This window comes from Mixophyes fleayi, chromosome 3, assembly GCF_038048845.1.
Source record: "Mixophyes fleayi isolate aMixFle1 chromosome 3, aMixFle1.hap1, whole genome shotgun sequence".
In the NCBI taxonomy this organism is placed as follows: Eukaryota; Metazoa; Chordata; class Amphibia; order Anura; family Limnodynastidae; genus Mixophyes; species Mixophyes fleayi.
This window is the reverse complement of record NC_134404.1, coordinates 96486380-96507745: the sequence shown is the minus strand read 5'-3', so window position 1 is coordinate 96507745 and position 21366 is coordinate 96486380. Positions and strand designations below refer to the sequence as shown.

At 44.8% G+C, this 21366-nt stretch overlaps 1 protein-coding gene and 1 non-coding gene across 4 annotated transcripts; one reads left to right on the top strand and one right to left on the bottom strand.

Moving 5' to 3' along the window:
- Positions 1 to 7631: 7631 nt before the first annotated feature.
- Positions 7632 to 7738, bottom strand: LOC142147607 (U6 spliceosomal RNA). Its single transcript, XR_012690746.1, has one exon. It is a non-coding gene; the product is annotated as a U6 spliceosomal RNA (small nuclear RNA).
- Positions 7739 to 13413: 5675 nt separating this feature from the next.
- On the top strand, positions 13414 to 18538 carry LOC142143833 (uncharacterized). 3 transcript variants are annotated; one of them, XM_075202035.1, is made up of 3 exons: positions 13414 to 13873; positions 16301 to 16471; positions 17553 to 18538. In XM_075202035.1, the coding sequence occupies exons 1-3, from the start codon at positions 13510 to 13512 to the stop codon at positions 18140 to 18142; spliced, it is 1125 nt and encodes a 374-aa protein (XP_075058136.1). In that variant the 5' UTR covers positions 13414 to 13509; the 3' UTR covers positions 18143 to 18538. The 3 variants fall into 3 exon arrangements, with proteins under 3 accessions (XP_075058136.1, XP_075058137.1, XP_075058135.1); XM_075202036.1 differs by lacking the exon at positions 16301 to 16471; XM_075202034.1 differs by having other exon boundaries at positions 16301 to 18538.
- The last annotated feature ends 2828 nt before the right edge of the window (positions 18539 to 21366 follow it).

The window sequence follows — 21366 nt, the reverse complement described above, 5'->3', positions numbered from 1 at the left end:
CTATCATTGCTTTCCAATACAGTAAGGGCTTTAATCAAAGGTGAAGGACAGTGAAGGATATGATAGAGAAGACTCTGAAACAAACAAAGATATGTCCAAGGGGAACATAAATAAACTTTGATTAAGCATGTAAAGGGTTTAATGAGTAAATATATATTTAAGGTTCAAGGAGTAGGGATTGGTTGCGGTAACTTGGGGGAGGGCTAAGATTGATAGTGCAAACACTTATGAAATATAGACATAAACTTAGAAAAACTTTTAAAAGTGTAAAGTAGTCTTAGATGTTCAGAAGCAAAATAACATAAAGTAGAATAATAATTCTAAAAAAAGGATATAATTGAATGTAAATGTATGGCTGGTACATTTTCATAAACATACAAAACCAAAATATTTATAAATAGTTATAAAAACTGTTATACATCTTAAATCATATAAAGTTATCGAGAGAGAAAAAAAAAGTGTAGTATAATCAACAGAAAATGACCTGTCTAGTAGTTAAATGAACAACAATGCTCTTGTGTAAAGCAAAATCCTCCTGAGACATGTATCTTCTTTTTTTCCACAGTAAATTTCAAAGACAAATTGTTCTCTGTGGGAAAAATCAATATGTATTTTATAAATGGTGTGAGCATTGTAACAGCATGGTAAATAATGAGGATGCTTTGGACCAACCTCATGAAAGAGGGTGAGAATGGCTTCAGACTGTACTATGGGGTCTGAACATGGAGAGAGGGGTGAGAGCTGGGTCCCATGTGCTAGGTAGTCAAAGCTCTCAAAGAGCCTCAGTCCATCACCCCCACCTGGATTCATTGCGAATCCAAACCCCCTTCTAGTAACCCTTCTGGAACACCAGCAATGTACCAGCAATGTGCAATTCGAGTTCTAGTGGGGAGGCACCCCTGAAGGGATTAAATCAAGGAGAGGAGCGACTCATAACCGTGTTATTGAACAATTCAGTTGTGCAATGATAGTCAGAGGCGGAGGCATCTAATCTGGGGACAGGATAGCTACAGAAGTTTCCTTAGCTCTGCAGGGGAGTGTGCTTCAGGGGCAGGTGTCAGGAGTGGCAAAGTGGAGGAAAAACTGCTACAGTTGTCTAGAGGGACGGAATACCAGCAGAGAGCAGGGTTTAAGCCCAGGGATTGTGCATGGAGAGATCAGGAGGTACAACAGGCAATGCAGCTCCCAGGTGCAGCATTTTCCTCCTTAAACACAATCAAAGGGTCATGGAATGGATGTGCAGGTGCAGTAGATGGATCTACAATATTGGGTGTGGGTATGGAATGTTTTTGCTCTTGCTGAGCAGCTATAAGGAATGTGTAGCCGCTAAGAAGCAATGTTTTCAGAATTAGGCAATTCTCTTATAATTACCCTGCCCTTCCTAGTGGTGCCAAATATTCTATTCTTAGTAAGAATTTAGTTGCAAATGGTTCATGGTGTTATCGAGGGGAATGAGTAACATATTGGGGGTTGGCTGGTGCAACAGAAGTGGTGGGGAAGAATGTCCTGGATATGAGCCTTGAAACCCACTCAGTGAGAGGGTTTTTAGAGAATCTGGGCATGGCCCAGGGTAGGTTATATATATATATATATATGCTTTTTTTTTAAAAAAAAAACACCTCTATATTTGAAGAGGAAAATACAGGAACAGTACAGATAACACTTTTGACAAGAAAAGTCTTAATAATCAGAGTGTTTCCCTTTGAGTTTTATACTTTTATATCAGTGGGGGGTAGAGAAGGGAAGGGAGGGTGGGGGGTAGAAAGGCACAAATATTGTCATCAATATAGCTAATAAACAAATAGGCACGTAAACTTGGAACATTGCTAGGAAAAGCTGGGACACACAGTTACAATGACTGCCCAAAAGAGAAGTAGCATACAGACATTACTCAGCCGCGCACCATATCCAGCCTGGGAGGGTCCGGAGGCCGCCCAAGAGCTATGTTCCATCTGCAGGAGGAGGAGCCATATTGGATAGGCAGCTACGGCTTTCTAGTAAGTACCACGGGGCCCACACCTTATCGAAGTTATATGATTTATCATGAAGGTAGCACGTTATACTCTCCATGCTTGCGACGTGTCCTATGTAAGACCGTAACTCCTGCATAGAGGGAGCCCCAGGGTCTTTCCAGTGCTTTGCTATTAGGGCTTTAGCGGCTGCCAGAATATGGGAGATAAGCTTGTTAGAAGGCGCGCTCTCATCAGGTATAGGGGAATGTCCAGGGATCCTTACTTATCTGTTGTTCTGACACAGAGTTTATGAGTGTAAGAACCATGTTCCAGAAAGGAACTATGCGAGGGCAGGTCCACCATATGTGTAACATCGTACCTCTCTGGCCACATTCCCGCCAGCAGCTCGGAGTGGCCGTAGGAAACATTCGAGACAACTTATCAGGAGTATAGTACCACCTATAGTACACTTTATAGGTAGTTTCCTTAATTAATGTAGAGATCGAGCTCTTGGCAATCCCCTCCCTGACCTCCTCCCAGCATAAGTCGTCTGGAGGGGGACCCAAGTCATTTTCCCATTCCCACTCATGTCGGCCTGGAGTATCGAAAGTATAATCTATGAGCCAATTATAGATCTGGGAGATCATCCCTTTAGTGGGAGGTGAATGTAAACACATGTACTCAAAGGAGGTCGGGCCCGAAGAGCCTCCTGGGGGGGCAAAGACATGGCGAAGTGTCGAACCTGGAAGTACTCAAAAAAGAGCGGACGAAACGGTTCAAAATTATGATAAAGTTCTGACATAGAAGCCCAAGTTTGATTAACCACCAAGTCCGAGACCACCTGTAATTCCGCCTTTATCCAGTGTTTAAATTGCTGGGTTGAATTGCCAGGAGGGGAGTGTGGGTTGCCCCAAAGGGGAGTCAGAGGTGAAATAGGGAAGGACTTTATATTTGACCCGGCATGAGTCCCAGAGAGATAAGCAGAATTTAAGAGATTGAAGAGAGGAGGCCGCTGGTGGTCTATCTATATTAGCCAAACCCCAGAGTGATGTCATGGAGGGAACCCCAACATAGTGGATCTCCAGGTCCACCCAAGCTATGGACTGATAAGGCGCATAAGTTACCGCCACCTGGGTCAAGTGGGATGCCAAATAATAAAATTTAATGTCTGGAAATCCCCTGCCTCCCCGAGCCCTGGGCTTCTTAAGCACTGCTATCGAAATTCTAGGGGGCTTGGCACGCCATATAAACTTTAGAAAGGAGGAATGCAAATCCCTAAACACAGAGTCAGGAACCCACACTGGAAGAGTCTGGAAAAGATACAGAAGTTTAGGGACCAAGTTCATCTTAATAGCAATAATCCTCCCCAGCCACGATATGACATAGCTCTTCCAAGTCTCCAAGTCCTATTTGATTTTTGCCAGAAGGGGGGGAAATTTTCCAGATACAATCTCTCATAGGACGAGGTGATATAAACTCCAAGATATTTGATCTTATTTACCTGCCAGCACAGTGCAAAACTAGTATGTAAACTGGACCTAAGGGAAGGGGAAGCGTGGAGGAGCATGGCCTCAGATTTAACAAAATTAATTTTATAGCCAGATAGGAGGCCATATTCATCCATAAGTTTATATAGGGCGGGTAAAGACTCCTGAGGATTCGTCAGAGAAAATATATATGCTTTTAAGGTTGGGGTTCATTATTTTAACTAGGGTGTTAGGAGTTTAGAAAATATAGTGAAGATAGGAATTGATCCCAGGCATGAGATTTTGGCTAGCCCAATTCGGGAAGAGATGCCGGAAATTGAGATTGAGATTTTGAGATGAGATTTTGAGATGAGAATTTGGCTAGCCCAATTCAGGAATAGAGGCTGAAATTTTATTTTTTAATCTCAGGTTCTTTGACAATGAGGACTTTAGAGCATTTGATGGACAAGCTGTGTTAGCTCTGTTATGCCAAGAATTTCAAGATAAGGTAATAGCCCCCCACTCAGGTTGATGTTGGGATGGTCTGGATATTAGATTATAAATGGGGCTTGGTTTCCCTACAAATGGTTGCCAAATGTCTTTTCCAGGGTTTGTCAATGTCTGAGGGTTGATCTTGGTGTCAGCAGGGGCCAAAACAGGCATATGTTGGCAGTTTACTGAAGGCCAATGTATGTGAAGTTCAGTTCAGGATGTTCAGGCTGTGGCAAGGGACATCCATTTGCAAAGTGTTTCAAGAGAAAAGACAGGACACCTACAGGGAAAGGTTTAGCAATGGTGAGAAAAGATGCAATGTGCCCCTGAATTATGAGACACCCAGACAGGGTAATAGCAATGCTGTTGGAGGAGGGTATTTCTAAAGGTTTCGAGATCCTAAACCAGGGCCGGACTGGGACTAAAATTCAGCCCTGACATTTAAAGCACGCAGGCCCACCTCTATTCCAGATAATAATAGTATTACAGTACTTTTTGCACTGTTATACAGTGTCCCATGAGATATAAATGTATTACGTGCAGCTTGACTCTCTATTTGCAGCATAGGGCTTAGCAGTATCAGATTATGGTATGTACAGGACCAGCAAGAGAAATTTGGGAACTTTTGTGCCCCCTCTCCATAGATGAGCAGCAAATAAACTGTGTGCCGCCGAGCGCGTTGAAAAGGGCGTGGCCACATTGTGCTGGGGTGTGGTCAACATGGGGCATTGATACATATATTGTAATAAAACATTACATTTAACACGCCCTACCAGCCACACTATGACACCCCCAGCCCACTTATCTATGCTTCTGGTGCTAGAGACATCCATCAAGGTGGGAACTTCCTGTACAGTGAGCAGGGAAGCTCTTTGTCTCACGAGATTACCAAATCTTGTGATACTTAGAGCTCCTCGGCTTGCTCTGCAGGCTGTGTCCTGTCCAAGGACCGGGAGCAGCTATCAGTTCCCTTCCCCTAACCAGAGCTGGATTAAGGCTCGGGGGGCCCAGGGTATTTAAGACAGCAAGGCCCCTATTACGTAACATGGTTATCATTTTAGACAAATTTTAGACAAATACACATGCAATACTATGTGCACTACTGTTAGGTGCACATAGCTCTGCCTCCACAAGCAGTACGTTGTGAAGCAGGACATACCTCCCAACTGTCCTTGCAGTCGGACCAAATCCCATCAGATTCAGGACAGTTGGAAGACTGTCCTGCTCTCTTCTACCTGTTCTTGTCACTTTCATGAGGTTTCAGCTGGTTTCTTTAGCTTTGTTCATTCTTGTCTTGATCCTGTGATGTTGGATGCCCTATTTTGAAAAAAAAAAGGGTACATGAGATTTAGAAAACTCCAATCAGCCCCGGTGTTAAATCAATAGCACTCACGTTTTATAATTAGGCCTCCCTCCATTCCCAACAATAATAATATTCACATTTAATAAGTATACCTATTTCCCTCCCTCCAAATAGTCCCAGCATTAAATTAAAGGTTCCGTCACCTCATCTTAAATAATTAGCCCCCACCTACACTCTACCATTAAATAGCCTACCTCCCACACTATATTAAGATCCTTCCTTCCCTCACACACTACATTTACACACAATCCATATTAACATACTGCGGCCACCCACACACACGCCATATTAAAATACTGGAGCCACACACACTATATTAACATAGCGCACACATACTATATTCACATAGCACACACGCACTATATTAACACAGCACACACACGCTATATTAACACAGCACACACACGCTATATTAACATACATTTTCACTCAATCCCCCCCAGCAGCCATGTTCACTCACTCCCCACCCCCAGCAGCCATGTTCACTGACTCCCCCCAGCAGCCATGTTCAGTCACTCCCCCTGCAGACATGTTCACCCCCCCCCCCCCGCAGACATATTCACATACTCCCCCCGCTGTCAAATACTAAAAATAAAGAGACAATGAAAAACACTTACCTCAGCAGCCTGCTGGCATTCATTCTGCGCCCTCGACAGCTGAACCGCACATTGCGAGGGCTCCTACGTGGCTGCGCATGATGTCATGACGTCACATCGCGGGGCTGCATGAAACTTAAAGCGCCGGGACCCGAGAGCACTGGTAGCCGGACTGGCTCACACAGCCATTGGCTCTTCTGGCAAATGCCAGAAATGCCAGATGGCCAGTCCGGCCCAGGATCAAGCCCCCCTGCCCACACCCCAGCCAGCCCCTGCTACAGAGTAATAAAAGCAGGCAGCTATTTATCTTTTTTAATTTGCCTAACATTTCATTTTGTTTCAGTTGGTAACAGGAATGTTAAAAACTTATCTAAAATTAATTTCACACAATCAAATTCCCCCAGCCCCCCCTTCGATTGCTGGAGAAGTGTGTAGATGAACCTGCACTTCCCCCACCTCCTCCTCCTCTCTCTGCCCCCTATGGTTCTCTATACCTTACTCTTCCAGCTCTCTCTGACCCATATGGTTCTCTATACCCTCCTCCTCCGGCTCTCTCTGCCCCATATGGTTCTCTATACCCTCCTCCTCCAGCTCTCTCTGCCCCATACGGTTCTCTATACCCTCCTCCCCAGCTCTCTTTGCCCCTATACGGTTCTCTACACCCTCCTCCTCCAGCTCTCTCTGACCCATATGGTTCTCTATACCCTCCTCCTCCTGCTCTCTCTGCCCCGTATGGTTCTCTATACCTTCCTCCTCCAGCTCTCTCTACCCCCTACAGTTATCTCTACCCTCCTCCTCCAGCTCTGTCTGCCCTTCTACGTTTTCTATACCCCCCTCCTCCAGCTCTCTCTGCCCCATACGGTTTTCTATGCTCTCTCTCTCTCTGCCTCCTTCGGTTCTCTATACCCTCCTCTTCCAGCACTCTCTGCCTCTATATGGTTCTCTATACCCTCCTCCTCCAGCTCTCTCTCTTACCTCCTAATAGAGACTGCACCTCCACTTTACTGTACAGCAACTTGCATCACAAAAAAATGAGTATACAGACAAAATGTCAATATATATGAAAATGTCCCCTATTTTAATCCACTTTTGGGTCCTTCAATAATTATACATTTGCCTTCTATAAACGTAGAATAGTTTTGAAGCACAGACCAAGTGCTATATGGGTGAAATTGATATTTAAAGTTAAAAAAAAAAATAATAAAAATATTTACCCATATTAAAAGAAACAAAGTAATTATTGTAAAAATGCTTCATCATGAAACAATATTTTTATTGATGGTATATGGAAAAATCAGTTAGAAATATAAATAAAAAATAACCAAAAAAATTATTGTAGGTTCTCAAAAGCTGTTTTGAGGTCAAATTCGGTTTGGTGTCCTTCTTAGGCAATTTTTTTCTATATAAAAAAGAATACATTTATATTTTAGAGTAGTTATTTTTTCCAGTAAAATTGTAATTTTATTAAATGGTATTTGAACTGCAATTTTAATGAATTTTCCAAGAAGACCCATTTTTCCATTAACACGGGATTTGCTTTTCGTGTTCTTTATGTATTGAATTCTATACATGACAATAAATCAACAAGATTTTATTCCTACTCAACATTTTTGCATACTAAACCTAGATAGTCCCACTAGCTCATCTCATGAAACCAGCAAAATATGAAACACATCTATAAAGTAATTTGCTTTTTACTTCGTAAAACACAAGAAAAGAAAGGTAAACTAAAAACAAGATAATGACAGATAAAATAAATTGCAAAAATATGGAACGCTTCACGAACTTGTGTGTCATCCTTGCGCAGGGGCCATGTTAATCTTCTCTGTATCGTTCCAATTTTAGTATATGTGCTGCCGAAGCGAGCACAAACTCTGAACTGCTCTAATTGGTATATAAAGTACTATAAAAATATTTGTTATGGAGAGAAATTACAGGTAAATACATTTGGAAGTCTTTGTAACTTGAACTATTGTTTTTTAAATAACTTGCCTCTATTGCCTAAAGCCAAAGCACTTGAATACACAATCTGCAGTGTAAATAGTGAAATCTGTATATGCAAATTAGTATGGATGCTACAGAGGATTATGGGAGCCATATTCTATAAAGAGCTGCACCCCACCAATCCCAGGCTGTGTATCTAATATATAAATGTCTAGTAGCGTCTGTCTGTGTGTGTGTGGAAAAAATAAAACCGAGCTGCAGCGCCACCTGCTGGGCAGAGTTATACACTGACCTACTAAATTCTTAGTGTGTGTGGGAAAAAAAATTCAAAAAGGGCTGAAATTTGGTAGGGCTCAAACTCATTTTCGTGAGGTAATTTTACCTCATGAACACATGTGTAAAGACGTGCGTTGGTGTGTGTGTGTGTGTGTGTGTGTGTGTGGAAAAAACTATTTTCTCAGAAAGGGCTCATCCAATTGACCTGAAGTTTGGTATACTGACATTATTTGACAAAAAAATTAGAATATTGAAGTCAGTTAACGTCCATCATCCCCCCTTCCCCCCGTGGGAGGGGTAGTAAAGGCTAAATTTATGAGTTGAGGGGTCAAACTCATTTTCGTGAGGTAATTTTACCTCATGAACACACATTAAAAAGGCCGCTTGCGTCGGGAAGTAACGCTCTTCCCCTGAGGAGGCCTGGGCTAGGTCCAAATGCATGAAAAGAACCTTTTTAAGACCTTAAGTAGCTTGATTTGACTAGAATGCATGAGTATCATGCACGGGTTAACTTGTATTATATATATTTCTAGTCAGAAAGATGGAATGATTATATGACTTGTGTTATATTAATACATTGCAACATGAATTGCAATGTTTGCTTTTTGCTTTCTTTGAGTGTTTGGTCAGATTTTCTGGTTTGTTCAGCTGCAGGGAGAATTACTTGTCCTACTGTGTAATTAACCAGAGGTAAGGTTAGCACCCTTTGTCCTTTGACAAGGGCTACAGACCAGGGACTGTCTGGCAAATTTTAGTCCAAGGAGGCAAAACTCAGCTCAGCATCCTAGAAACAGTTTTAAGGTACAAAAATGCAGGTAGCCCAGTGAATGGCAGTATATATAACGAGAGAGAGAGAGAGAGAGAGAGAGAGAACAATAACTATAGTGTGTCTGTGGGGTCAGTGTATAAATATTGTGTGTGTGTGTGTGTGTGTGTGTGCAGTACATAACTATAGTGTGTGTGTGGGGGGTCAGTATATAAGGATTGTGGGGGGGCAGTATATAAAGATTGTGTGTGTGTGTGTGTGTGTGTGTGTATGGCCAGTATATAAATATAGTGCGTGTGTGTGTGGGCACTATTTAAATATAGTGCGTGTGTGTGTGGCCAGTATATAATTATAGTGCGTGTGTGTGGCCAGTATATAAAGATCGTGTGTGTGTGTGTGTGTGTGTGTGTGTGTGGCCAGTATATAAATATAGTGCGTGTGTGTGTGGGCAGTATATAAATATAGTGCGTGTGTGTGTGGCCAGTATATAAATATAGTGCGTGTGTGTGGCCAGTATATAAAGATCATGTGTGAGAGATGGGAGGTCTTAATATAGTGTGGGAGGTAGAATATTTAATGGTGGGGTGCAGGGCAGATGGGGGCTAATTATTTAATGAGTGCTATTTTATTTGTGGCCTATTAATTTAAGGTGAGTTGACGGGACCTTTAATTTAATGCTGAGGTGGTTTCCGGCTAGTAATTGAATATGGGACTGATTTTGAGAGGAGGACTATTTATCAATTGCGATTGTGAATATGAATTATCTACTGCTGGTGATAGTTGTGGTAAATGATTATATTAAACGTTAATTCTATTTAAAATTGCCGGGGCTGTGTGGAGGGAAGGAAAAAGGTCTATTTAGTAAATGGGAATACTATTAATTTAAAGTTGGGCTGGTAGGAAGGAAATAGGTCTATTCAGGGCCGGATTTACCATTAGCCAACCTAGGCAATTGCCTAGGGCCCAGTGGTTCCCAGAGGGCCCTCCCAGGGCTAGTGGTGAGACCAACTTTTAAAAATGGGCCGCTACTTATGAGCCAGTGCTATATGCTTGCACCCCCGGGCTAAAGTCTTCCAGCCAGCCCCTGAATAGGGGTATATGTTTTGCTAAAATACTATAGTGCTATTTATTTTTTCAGGGAGGGGGCCCCAAACCAGTATCTTGCCTAGGGCCCCATGTGGTCTAAATCCGGCTCTGGGTCTATTTATTAAATGTGTTTACTATTAAGTTAATGTCAGGGCTGGTTGGAGGGAAATAGATCTATTTAGCAAATGTGAATGTTATTATTTTAATGTTGAAGGTGGAGGGAGGACTAATTATAAAACTTGTGTGCTACTGATTTAACACTGGGGCTGGTTGGAGTTTTCTAAATCTCATGTACCCATTTTGTTTCCAAATAGGACTTCCAACATTCCAGGATCCAGACAAGCAGCAACTGATCTAAAGACACCAGCAGCCACAAGTGGTGAAAGTGACAAGAACAGATAGGAGAGAGCAGTCTGCCAACTGTCTAGAATCTGGAGGTACAGTTAGGATTTGGGTGACTGTCTCACGTAGTCAGGATTTGGACAGTTGGGGGGAATGTCTCGCTTCACACTGTACTTCTCCTGAAGGCAGAACTATGTGCACCTAACAGTAGTGCACACAGTATTGCCTGTGTGTTGTATAAAATGATAACCACGTTACATCATTGGGGCCCTTGTCTAAAGTGCCCAGGTCCCCCAGAGCCTGAATTCAGCTCTGGGCTATGGTGTCAGATTGACACCTAGTACTCTTCCCAGTACCACTCTTCATATTATTTGTTTTAAATTAATTCTGAAACAAATAATAACTCTATTAGTATATAGGGCGAAGCAAAAACAAACCATTTGCAGACAATAACATTTTTAAAACAAACGGGCTTCTTGCATTTTGATAAATCCCATTATAATCAGACTGGTATGTACAGAAAAAAAGTTCTGTAGGGAGAAGGAGCATATAAAATAATAAGCAATATAAAGTGAGGTTTGTTTTTTTTTGCATTATTTATTTTTATTATTTAAAATTTATCATTTATAATAATGAAGTATCGCTGGGTTAAGCAACACTAAAATAGCCTCTTGATAAATATATATTATGCCAAAAATCACCCTTTAAGGGTGGGCCGCTACTTATTGGGTAGTGTTGTGTGCTTGCCCACCGGGCTAAAGTCTGCCAGCCAGCCCCTGGCAATACCCCCTAAACCCTCCACATTACAGCAATACCCTCCAGCCCCTGCACATTATGACAATACCCCCAACCCTGCTTCATTACAGCAATACCTCCCCCATCTAAAGGCCCTTATTGATCAATATGTGGTGATAACAATGATTTTCTATTGCCAATTATTGCAGTAATAGAAAATCTGTAATGGCCGCAATTTACAAAGACAATATTCCTGGGGCAACAGAGTGATATGCAGCTGCCGGCGATGCAGTCTGGGAGCATTTAGCCAGCCATGTGTGCAGTGGAACTGGAAGTCCTGACTTGGGCATCCAGATCCACTTGTTAAAAATAAAATAAAATGTTTAAAAATAAATTGAATTTTTTTTTTAACAAAATATCTTAATAATAATATGATTAGAAAAATTCCTTTATTAAAATTAATAAAGTATTTTTTCAATTTATATTACATGCTATCACCAACCTGAGATGGTAGTGACACAATGGCAGTGGTGACTTTGCATAGGGAAGGATATTACTGAAGAAAGCCTGCAAGTCTGAGGCGGGCTACCACCGCTTTGATAGATAGGGAGACACCCATTTCACCATAGTTAAGGCTTTTCTCACTCTCATAAATAGGCAAACCTTTTTTAAAAAAATGCAATTGTAACACTTAAGTGTCATTCTAATATGACTAAATCACAGCATTAAATATATAATTCAAAAAGATAAACATGGAATATGGTCAGAAAAAGTAGTACAAGAACACCAATGAATTTAATATTGTAGCTTAGGTATCTCTTAAACTAAGCAGTATTCAATTATTTTATCTGATACCTGGGGATATATTTACTAAACTGTGGGTTTAAAAAAGTGGAGATGGACAGTGGCAGCTGAAGAGTTTGACACTTGTCAAACCGAATGCAGGTGTCCTAAGGCGAGCTCAGGGAGGACAGAAACCTCCCGTGGAGCAGAAACCAATCAGATTCTAGCTTTCATATTGTAGAATGTACTAAATAAATGACAGCTAGAATCTGATTGGTCACTATAGGCAACATCTCCACTTTCTCAAACCTGCAGTTTAGTAAATATACCCTTTGGAATACTTTTGCTGCAGTCACTGGTAGCAAAAATATCTGGCTTGAAAGATACTTTCTGAATAATATTTTAAAGTTATCATTCTTTCACATAGTCCCTATGACAGCTTACTGAGAGGTACAGTATCTATTACTGTGCCTCTCTCTCTATTTCCAATCTACAGATTACCAAAGAATAAGAACTGAGATCTGCATAGGACCGAAGGATAATAAAAGCTTTGCTGTATCTTTAACTGAGCTATTCTCTGGAGTGTTAACAGTTAATCTTTGGGTACGCCCATCTGGTGTCATAGGGGAGGGGTTTAGGACTATAAGTTGGATGGGCGGAGTTTGCTCAGTCCGTGGCAGTTTGAAAGTTGCAGCGTGCAGACGTGGATCCTGATAAGTATCTGATTCCCCCTCTCTGTCTCCTGTTTTTTTCCTGCTTGTACTCCCCTTTTTTCTCTTGCTTTTCCCACTAGCGTGTTTGTCATTCTCACCTAATTTGCTCAATCCTCTGTTTCTTTTTCTTTTACTAAATTCAACCCTCTCCTTTTCCTCCCTTCTCTACTAGCCCCCCCTTACCCCCCCCTCTCACGCTAATCCCCCCACCCCTCCCCCCCCTCCCGTTTTTGGTGGGGTTGCATTTTGGCCCAATTTCCCTTCCAATTCCCCGGGTGTATCCCCCAGCGGTAATGGCGGGTGTTGGTCCCCTTCCTTCCTCCGCTAGGCCCAGCGGTTCCCCTCCCTCACCTGCACGGAGATTCAGTGGCAGGCTGAGGGTTCCTCCTGCCCGGGCATCCACCAAGGGTTATGGTGGCGTTAGCGGGGGTCGCAGAACCGGAAGTGACGGCCGTCACTTCCGGTCGAGGTCAGCTCACGCAGCGGTTCCTCCGGTGGCTGGCGGGCTTGTTATTCCCGGGCAGAGGGCATCCAGAAGAGACAGGTGGTCCTCGGGGGGTAGTATAGCGGCGGGGGGCCCTCCACCCGCTGCTGGTAGAGTTCAGCAGTCCCGCGGGCAGCGGGTTCATGGCGGCCATGTTAGGGCGGGCGGGCATCCTGGTCCTGAGGTGGGGCGACCCCCTCCTCTCCAATTATCCCGGGTTCCAGCGGCAGATAGCTCCTCAACGGGCATAGTGGGAGCCAGTTCAGTCATCAGGGGTAGCAGGAGTAGTTTGGGCCCGGTAAGGGTGCAGAATGCAGAGGCAGATCGTGCCTCAGCAGGTTCAGCGGCACATAGGGTTCATAGCAGGGGCAACAGTGTGGTTCGGGGGGAGGCATCAGTGGCCCCTGCGGGTTCTGGTGTTAGGGGCATCCCGGTGGGAAGAGGGGGGTCCTGTCACTCAGTCTCCGGGGAACATAGGGGTCAGGTGCGGGGTTCTTCGGGGTCTCAGGTCATGGGTAGGAGCCCAGGGCAACGGTCCTGGTCTGGGCATAGGAGAGGCACGCACGGCTCGGACGAGCGGCGCGAGTCACACGATGGGGGTGTTCCGGTGAGTGAGTCCCTGGGGGCGGAGAATTATAGGGAAGTGTCGGGCTGGGAGCTGGGTCAGGGGGTGAGTTCAGATCATGGCAGAGAGCATAGAGCAACGTCCCGTGGTTCCCAGTCTCAAGCTTCTGGTAGTAACATTTCTTTCTCAGCAGTGGCCGGTGGGTATGAGGAGGAGCGTTTCGTTGGAGCGGAGCAAGTCGGCCGTCACCAGGCATGGTCCGGGGACGAAGGCTGGACGCAGGGTTCTGAGACTGGTTCGGCGTTGGCAGGTGAGCGTGATTTGTCTGATGTACCTGATGTGCAATCCGTGTGGTCCGATTGTTATAGCTCTAGTACGGGTTCAGATATGTCTGGGTCTTCCTCCAAGAAACTGATTAAGAAATTGCGCAAGCATTTTGTACCGCGCGCTGGAGCTAGGCCGGCTGACGGGCGTTTTAGGCAGGCAAGAGGTTCCCGTCTTACAGGTGACGAGGAGCTGCGCTGTGCTAGTACCGGGATACTGCAGGGGGTTAGAATGGTAGTCAGAGACAGAATTCGTAAAGGCCGACTCATTGACATGTTCGCTATGACCAATAAGGGGAAAAAAGCGGTAGCCCAAGCCCTCACACGGGGTGGCGCTGGGGAGACGAGTTATAGGTCATACAAGAACTGGCTTATGGGGGCCTACCTTTTTGCGGCGTGTTATTTAGAAACGCGCCCTACAGAGTGGATGGACATGTTGAAATATTTACACATGATCCATGAGATGTATGCATCATCACGCCCCGGGGTATGGCTGGCCTATGATGAAGCTTTTCGGGAGAAATATGATGGACATGCGAGCCTCATGTTGGGATTCAAGGATGTGGAGGTATGGTTACAGGTGTCCCAAGATGGCGGGGGAGAGTCTTCACAGGGTTCAGGTTGGCGGCGGCCGTCGGGGCGCGGCAGGGGTGCCGCGCCCTTTGAGGGTAGGGGCCGCTGTTTCCCTTTTAACAAGTCCGGTTGCCTGCGCGGAGCGGCGTGTAGGTTCTCACACACCTGCACCCGCTGCGGTGGAGGTCACCCAGCTAAGACTTGTGACAGGCAGAGTCGAGGAGGGGGTGGCGACGGAAGTCGAATGGCTTCCGGACCTGCGGAAAGCCGCGTCGCCAATTAACGTGGTCAATCTCGGCCGCTGGCTGGACCGCTACCCAATAAGATGGGCTGCGGAATTTTTACGGGAGGGTTTTAGGCATGGTTTTTGGTTACCTATCGAGGGGTCTGTCGAGATCGCCTCGATGGTTAACCTAAAATCTGCGACGGTGTTCCCCGAAATCTTGGCGGAGAAGGTGCGTAAAGAGGTGGCGCTCGGGCGGATGGTTGTGCCTTTTGCGAACCCTCCTTATCGGAACCTGGTAGTGTCACCGGTAGGGGTGGTTCCTAAAAAGGCTGCGGGGAAGTTTCGCCTAATTCAGCACCTCTCTTTTCCAAAGGGTGCATCGGTTAATGATGCCATCCCTGAAAAATTCTGCAGGGTAGTGTATCAGTCTTTTGAGGAGGCGCTGGAGATGGTGAGATCTTTTGGGCCCGGGGCTTTGATGGCGAAGGTTGACATCGAGTCGGCCTTTCGGCTTCTTCCATTGCACCCGGACTCGTTCCCTTTCATGGGTTTCCATCTGAGCGATGGTTACTATGTGGATAAATGCCTCCCTATGGGGTGCGCAGTTTCATGCTCCTTCTTCGAGTGTTTTAGCACGTTTTTACACTGGTGCGTTTGTGCCGGAACCGGTCACCAGGGCGTGGCGCACTATCTGGATGACTTCCTTGTAGTGGGCCCAAGCCAGGGACCCACCTGTGGGGATGTTTTGTTTTCACTTAGGGCTCTTTTTCAGTCACTTGGTGTCCCGGTCGCGCATGATAAAACTGAGGGTCCTACTACACGTTTAGCGTATTTAGGCATCGAGATCGATACGGTCTTGGGTCTTTGTAGGCTTCCAATAGAGAAGGTAGTGAAACTGCGGGAGCTTATAGGGGTGGCGTTTGGGTCTGAAGGGATGTCATTGAAAAGGACTCAGTCTATACTGGGACTTTTTAACTTCGCCTGTCGGGTAATTCCAATGGGTCGTGTGTTCTGTCGGAAGCTGGAAAGGGCAACGTCAGGGCGTAAGGGACCTCACTGTCGAGTACTGCTATCTGCCGAAATCCGGACGGATTTGGCAGTTTGGGATCTTTTCCTGCGGGATTTTAACGGGGTTAGGTTGTGGCCTTCTCTCCCTGTGTCTAGTAAGGAGCTGGAGCTACATACTGATGCGGCAGGGGGTGTGGGCTTCGGGGCATATTTCGCAGGTGACTGGTGCGCTGAGCGGTGGCCAGAAGAATGGGTGCAGGCCGGCTGGACTGCTAACCTGTTGCTGTTAGAAATCTTCCCGATCATAGTCGCCCTTGAATTGTGGGCCCCCAGATTAGTAGGGAAACAGATAGTTTTCTGGTGTGACAATTTGGGTGTCGTGCAAGTAATCAACCGGCAGAAGGCCACCTCTCAGCCGGTCATCACACTTTTGAGGAGATTAGTATGGAGGTGTTTAGTCGATGACATTAGCTTCAGGGCGCAACATGTTCCTGGGGTGGATAATGCGCTGGCAGATTCATTATCTAGGGGGGAATGGGAGAAATTTCGAGCCTTGGCACCTCAGGCATCCCTGTCGGGTTCACCTTGTCCCACTTATATCTGGCAGATTGTCAAGCCGGAGTAGAGGGTCTGGCTGAATCATCATTGGCACCCGCTACCAGGGAGAAGTATCGGTCGGCTTGGCATGACTGGTGTGCGTTCCGGGACCAGGGGCGCGAGTCAGTGGCCTCAGGGCATCAGCTAATGCTAGCGTATATTTGGGCAGGTTTCAAGTCCGGTAAGTCCAAAGCGGCAGTGTCAGGGGCTTTGGCCGGGATATCCTTTTTTACCAGGCTTAGGAATGAGGTCGATTACACGAAAAGTTTTATTATAGCCAAAGCATTAAAGGGTTGGGCGAGGGAGCGCCCTGCGCTTCCGGATGGAAGACGGCCCATCGGTGAGGCTTTGTTGACGGAATTGCTGGGGGCTATTAAGGAAGTAGCACGTGATGCATTTGAGACAGCCTTATTTCGCGCAGCATTTGTCATGCTTTATTTTGGAGCGTTTAGAGTAAGTGAGGTAGTGGCCTCTTCTAAGTCTTGTCCTTTGTCAGGAATGTTGGCGCAGCATGTTATTATTTCCCCTTCCTCAGTATGTTGTAAAATCAGGAGATCAAAGTCTGACCAGTTAGGTAGAGGGCAGTGGGTTACATTGGCCCCAAAGGTGGGTTTCTTAGTTTGCCCTGTTGTTATTATGAACGAATTTGCTGTTATTCGTCCTGTGTCTGCAATTCCGTGGCTGGTGCATGGTGATGGTACCCCCCTCACCCGGTACCAGTTTACGGCAGTGTTTAAGCGTACATTGTCTAAGCTGGGCTTGGACGGATCCCAGTTCGGCACTCATTCATTCAGAATTGGTGCTGCCACGTCTGCAGCTTTGGCTGGGGCATCAGAACGGGCCATACAGGGTGTTGGCAGGTGGAAAACCAAGGTATATAAGCGTTATGTTCGTCCTGCTCTCCTTACCTAAATCTTCCTATCTTTTACCTATCTATCTCCTGCGGTGGTGGCACAGGTCTTAGACTTGCTCGGGCCTTTGGAGGTCGGGCTCGAAGGGCTTTCTCCATTTTTTTCCCACTGGGTTTTATGGTTTCACCTTCGTCTGTGCCTCCGCCCAAAACCCTTTTCCTTCTTTTGTCGGTGTGGGCGTGTTCTTGGGTGTTTGTGTCTGGTGTGCTGAGCATTTGTTAGCTCTTGTGCTTTCTGTGGTTTGTCAAGTTCAAATTTTCAACATCATAGGGGCTCTCTGAGTTCCGTTTCCTGGATGTATGAGCACGTATGGTTGCTGTTGACTAATGTTTGGTTTTCTCCACCCTACAGACCATCGGACCCCGCTGCGCATCTGGGTGCTGGGACACTCTTATATTCACTGGGCTCGATTGCACAGGGCAGCTAAGGATACTTCTCTGTTTAAGGGGGCAATGGTAGTGCAGTGGATAGGTCGTAGAGGTCTTAGATGGTCTGGTTTTCGGCATCTCCTGAGTAGTTATGTTGTCGTTCAAGGGGTACCTCAGGTCCTAGTTATTCATCTGGGTGGTAATGACATAGGAGGGTGCAAGTCGGTGGATTTGATTTTGCGTATCCAGGAGGACTTGGCTTGGGTGCAAGCATCTTGGCCTTCCCTTGTCATTTGCTGGTCGGATATTGTGCCAAGGATGGCTTGGCGTGCGTTTCCTGAAGGGCGTGTTGCTGATGGAGTAAGGAGGAAAATTAATTCGGTGGTTTCACGGTTTTTACGTTCCATGGGTGGTTGGCGGATTGTACACCCGAGTATTCGTTATCAGAGCCCCTCGCTATATAGGGGGGACGGAGTTCATTTGAGCGATGAAGGCATGGTTATTTTTGTTCGGGATATCTATGTGTTTTTAGCATCAGAAGGTTTTAGTATGGTGGCGGGCCGCGGATCCTAGGGATCCGGGCGTGGCCGGAAAAGCAGTACAGTCGACGGCCAGTGGTTTGGGCCCACATTACGGTATTGGGCATGGTGAACCCGCCTCCCTTCGAGTGAATCGGCTATTAGTCTCGGTTTCAGGCACCGCCCTTGTGGGCTGCCCTGTGGTTGCTTCCAGTATAGCCCAGAGGAGGGGCGGGTTCGGTAGATTCAGGACGTGGTGCCCCGTCCAGGTAGATATGTGCGCCCGGGGTTTGATTGGTTGGTCCCCCACTTGAACCCAGGGGTTTGGTTGTTCCCCAGTTTGTAGTCCTAAGGATATGCTAGGACAGTTGGGTTTTGCCTGGCACACGTCGGACTGACTGCTTATTTCACCTCCACCATGTTTATGAATAAATCATTTATTTGTGCCCTATTTCAGGTCTCGTGTCATTAATTCAGGTTATAAGTGCTAAGATGAAGGAGGTAAAGAGGTTAAGGTATCAGACATAAGACTTTTATTAGTGGGTGTGAGAAATGTAAACTGCTGTCTCCTGGTCTCAAGAAATCAAGGAGATTGGCCGGTGAAAATCTTGAGACAAGGCGACTGGAAGTCAAATATGTGAGACTCACGACAAATTAGAAGAGTTTGCAGGTCTAGGGTTGTTCAATCCCACTTTACTTTGTAACGGCACTGCAGAGGAAAGTCAGGGTAAGACAGAACAATGTGACTGTCATGGTTTAGCCATCCTTTGATGTCAGAATAATGGCAGGAAAAAAACTTTCTATGCAGATCTTACTATTGGCCAAACTACACTAAAACACACAGCATTTTTTTTTATTTAAAAGCATCAAAATCAATGTTTGGTTCTCTAAATCCCACAGGTTGAAAAGCTTTAATGTAACAAATCCTCATCAGGAGGAAGTGTTTACATTAAACATTATGATGCCCTTTTGTGACATGTTCAAGGAAGCATTTGCAATAACTGAAATAAACAAACCACAGAAGGAACGAACAGCTATTGAAATGTGCCCAGGATGACTGTACTTTTTCTCTAGGGCTAGAATTATTAAATATGATCATTTAAACAGATAGGTTACTGCACTCCTGGGAAAACACTGGTGTTTTTATCTTTCACACGGAGCGCTGCAAACCAATTAGTCAAGCAGATTACTGCATGATGTAACAAGCAGTAACAGTATGTGCACAGAAAACCAACTGCCCATCTCTGTATACTAACACATAGTATTGCTGCTTCTAGAATGCGCTCCAATAAAGGCTGCCATCCATACTCTGCGTCCCACAGGCCACCGATGAATATGTAGATTGTAATGCATAGTTCTCCTAAAACAGGGGTCAGGGAACTTTTTTACCTTTTACCCCCAAATATATTTAGAAACGCCGATGTTAGCCCTTTGATTTGAAAGGAAGAAAACTATATATTATTAATTATTGGAATTCAAAATTTTATTGAATCTATTCAAAATTTCTTCGAAAGCTTCAACTTGAAAACTTCAGGTATTTGAGAAATGATGTTGCTTCATTTTTGATACGAGAGCATCAATATTGGGGCATTTTGATGTCAGAGCAATTTGGATACAGTCTTCAGCGTCCCATCCATTTCTCTGCTTTGTTTTTATGTTCGTTAGAGTGGAAAATCCTTGCTCGTTGTAGGTTGTTGCAAAGGCAGCAACTTTTTTACTGCCTCCTCATGTGCAATTTTCAATGCCTTTGTAGCTGTTGACATCCAAAAATATGACAGATCTGCTTTGTTTTCAAATGCAATACGTGCTTCATTATTGCATCGAAGCTCAAGAAGTGCCTCTGCCAACCCTTGAGGCTCTTCTGGTACAACAGTAATTTCACATTTAAAGGGGTCTACAGTCCAACTGACAGCATGTGAATCGGCAGCATTACCCCCAGGAATTTCATTTTTACCTCATTTGGGGTAATTTACCCCTGTTCCTTGACCACTGCTCTAAAACGTAACAATGTATGTTCTCCTGCTGGTAACCCTGTCTTGATTGAGGTTGTTAATAACAGTTCGTTTTCTCACTCCTGAAGATATCCTCATGGTGGCTTAATCATGTTTGCACAATTCATCTGGTCACATTTACTGTCATGATTTTGTTGGCTGATTCAACAAGCCCAAATTCTAAAATATATTAATGCCATAAAATTTCACAGACAATATTTTCATCATACATATACACTTTGTTATATAGCTTCCCTGAGCAGCTTCACTCACTAGGCTCTACCATACTCATATTCCAGGAATCTAGAATACGTTTATCTTATGCTACATGCTCTTCATCCCAACTCTAAACATGTAGCAAGACCTTCTCCCTAAGACCATTAGAAATCACAACAATCTGCTATGATCACCTTTCCACCTGGTAATAAATGATGTGTCACGTTGTGGTGATTCACAGGCATAGATCCTACTCTCTGTGGTAGTTACTGCTCAATCTCCCTTCTTAATTTACACCTTAATCTAGTGGATTAACTAGCTGAGACTGAGTACTGGAGATGAGCCTTAATACTTTGCTATCCTCACTGATCCATCTACCAGTTTGGTTTTATTCCTGGGCGACAGGCAGAAAATAATACTAGACGAACAATAAGCCTAATAGTTAATAAATCCTGTTATAATAAGGGCCCTCTGTGCAGAAAAAGCTTTTCATAGTGTTACCTGGGCCTCCATAATGTGCAACCTCCCAAATATGGGCTTTGAAGCAGTTTTCTAAATAGAGTCCTAAATAGTATCCAAGCTCTATACAGTAATCTTTCAACGTATGTATCCGTCAATGGCTTCTTGGCATCCTCATTTTAAAATATCTTATGGCACCAGAGAGATCTAACCACTCTCCCACTTCATTTCTAACCTTGTCTTGGAACCAGTAGCTAACGAAATATCAAGGCTAGTCAGAATATCTCAATCATTCAAATACCTAGGCATTTTCATAACTAAATGTTACAGATAACTCTTAACATCCAACTTCACCCCACCTTTTGAGAATCTCAACGTTACAACAAACTCTGTCTTGTAGTATCTAGGTTACAGTGGGTAGACAAGAACCCCCATATAAAGCTAAGTTCTCTTCATATTTGGGCAGCACGGTGGCTAACAGGTTAGCACTTCTGCCTTACAGCACTGGGGTCATGAGTTCGATTCCTGACCATGGCCTATCTGTGAGGAATTTGTATGTTCTCCCCGTTTTTGCGTGGGTTTCTTCCGGGTGCTCCGGTTTTCTCCCACACTA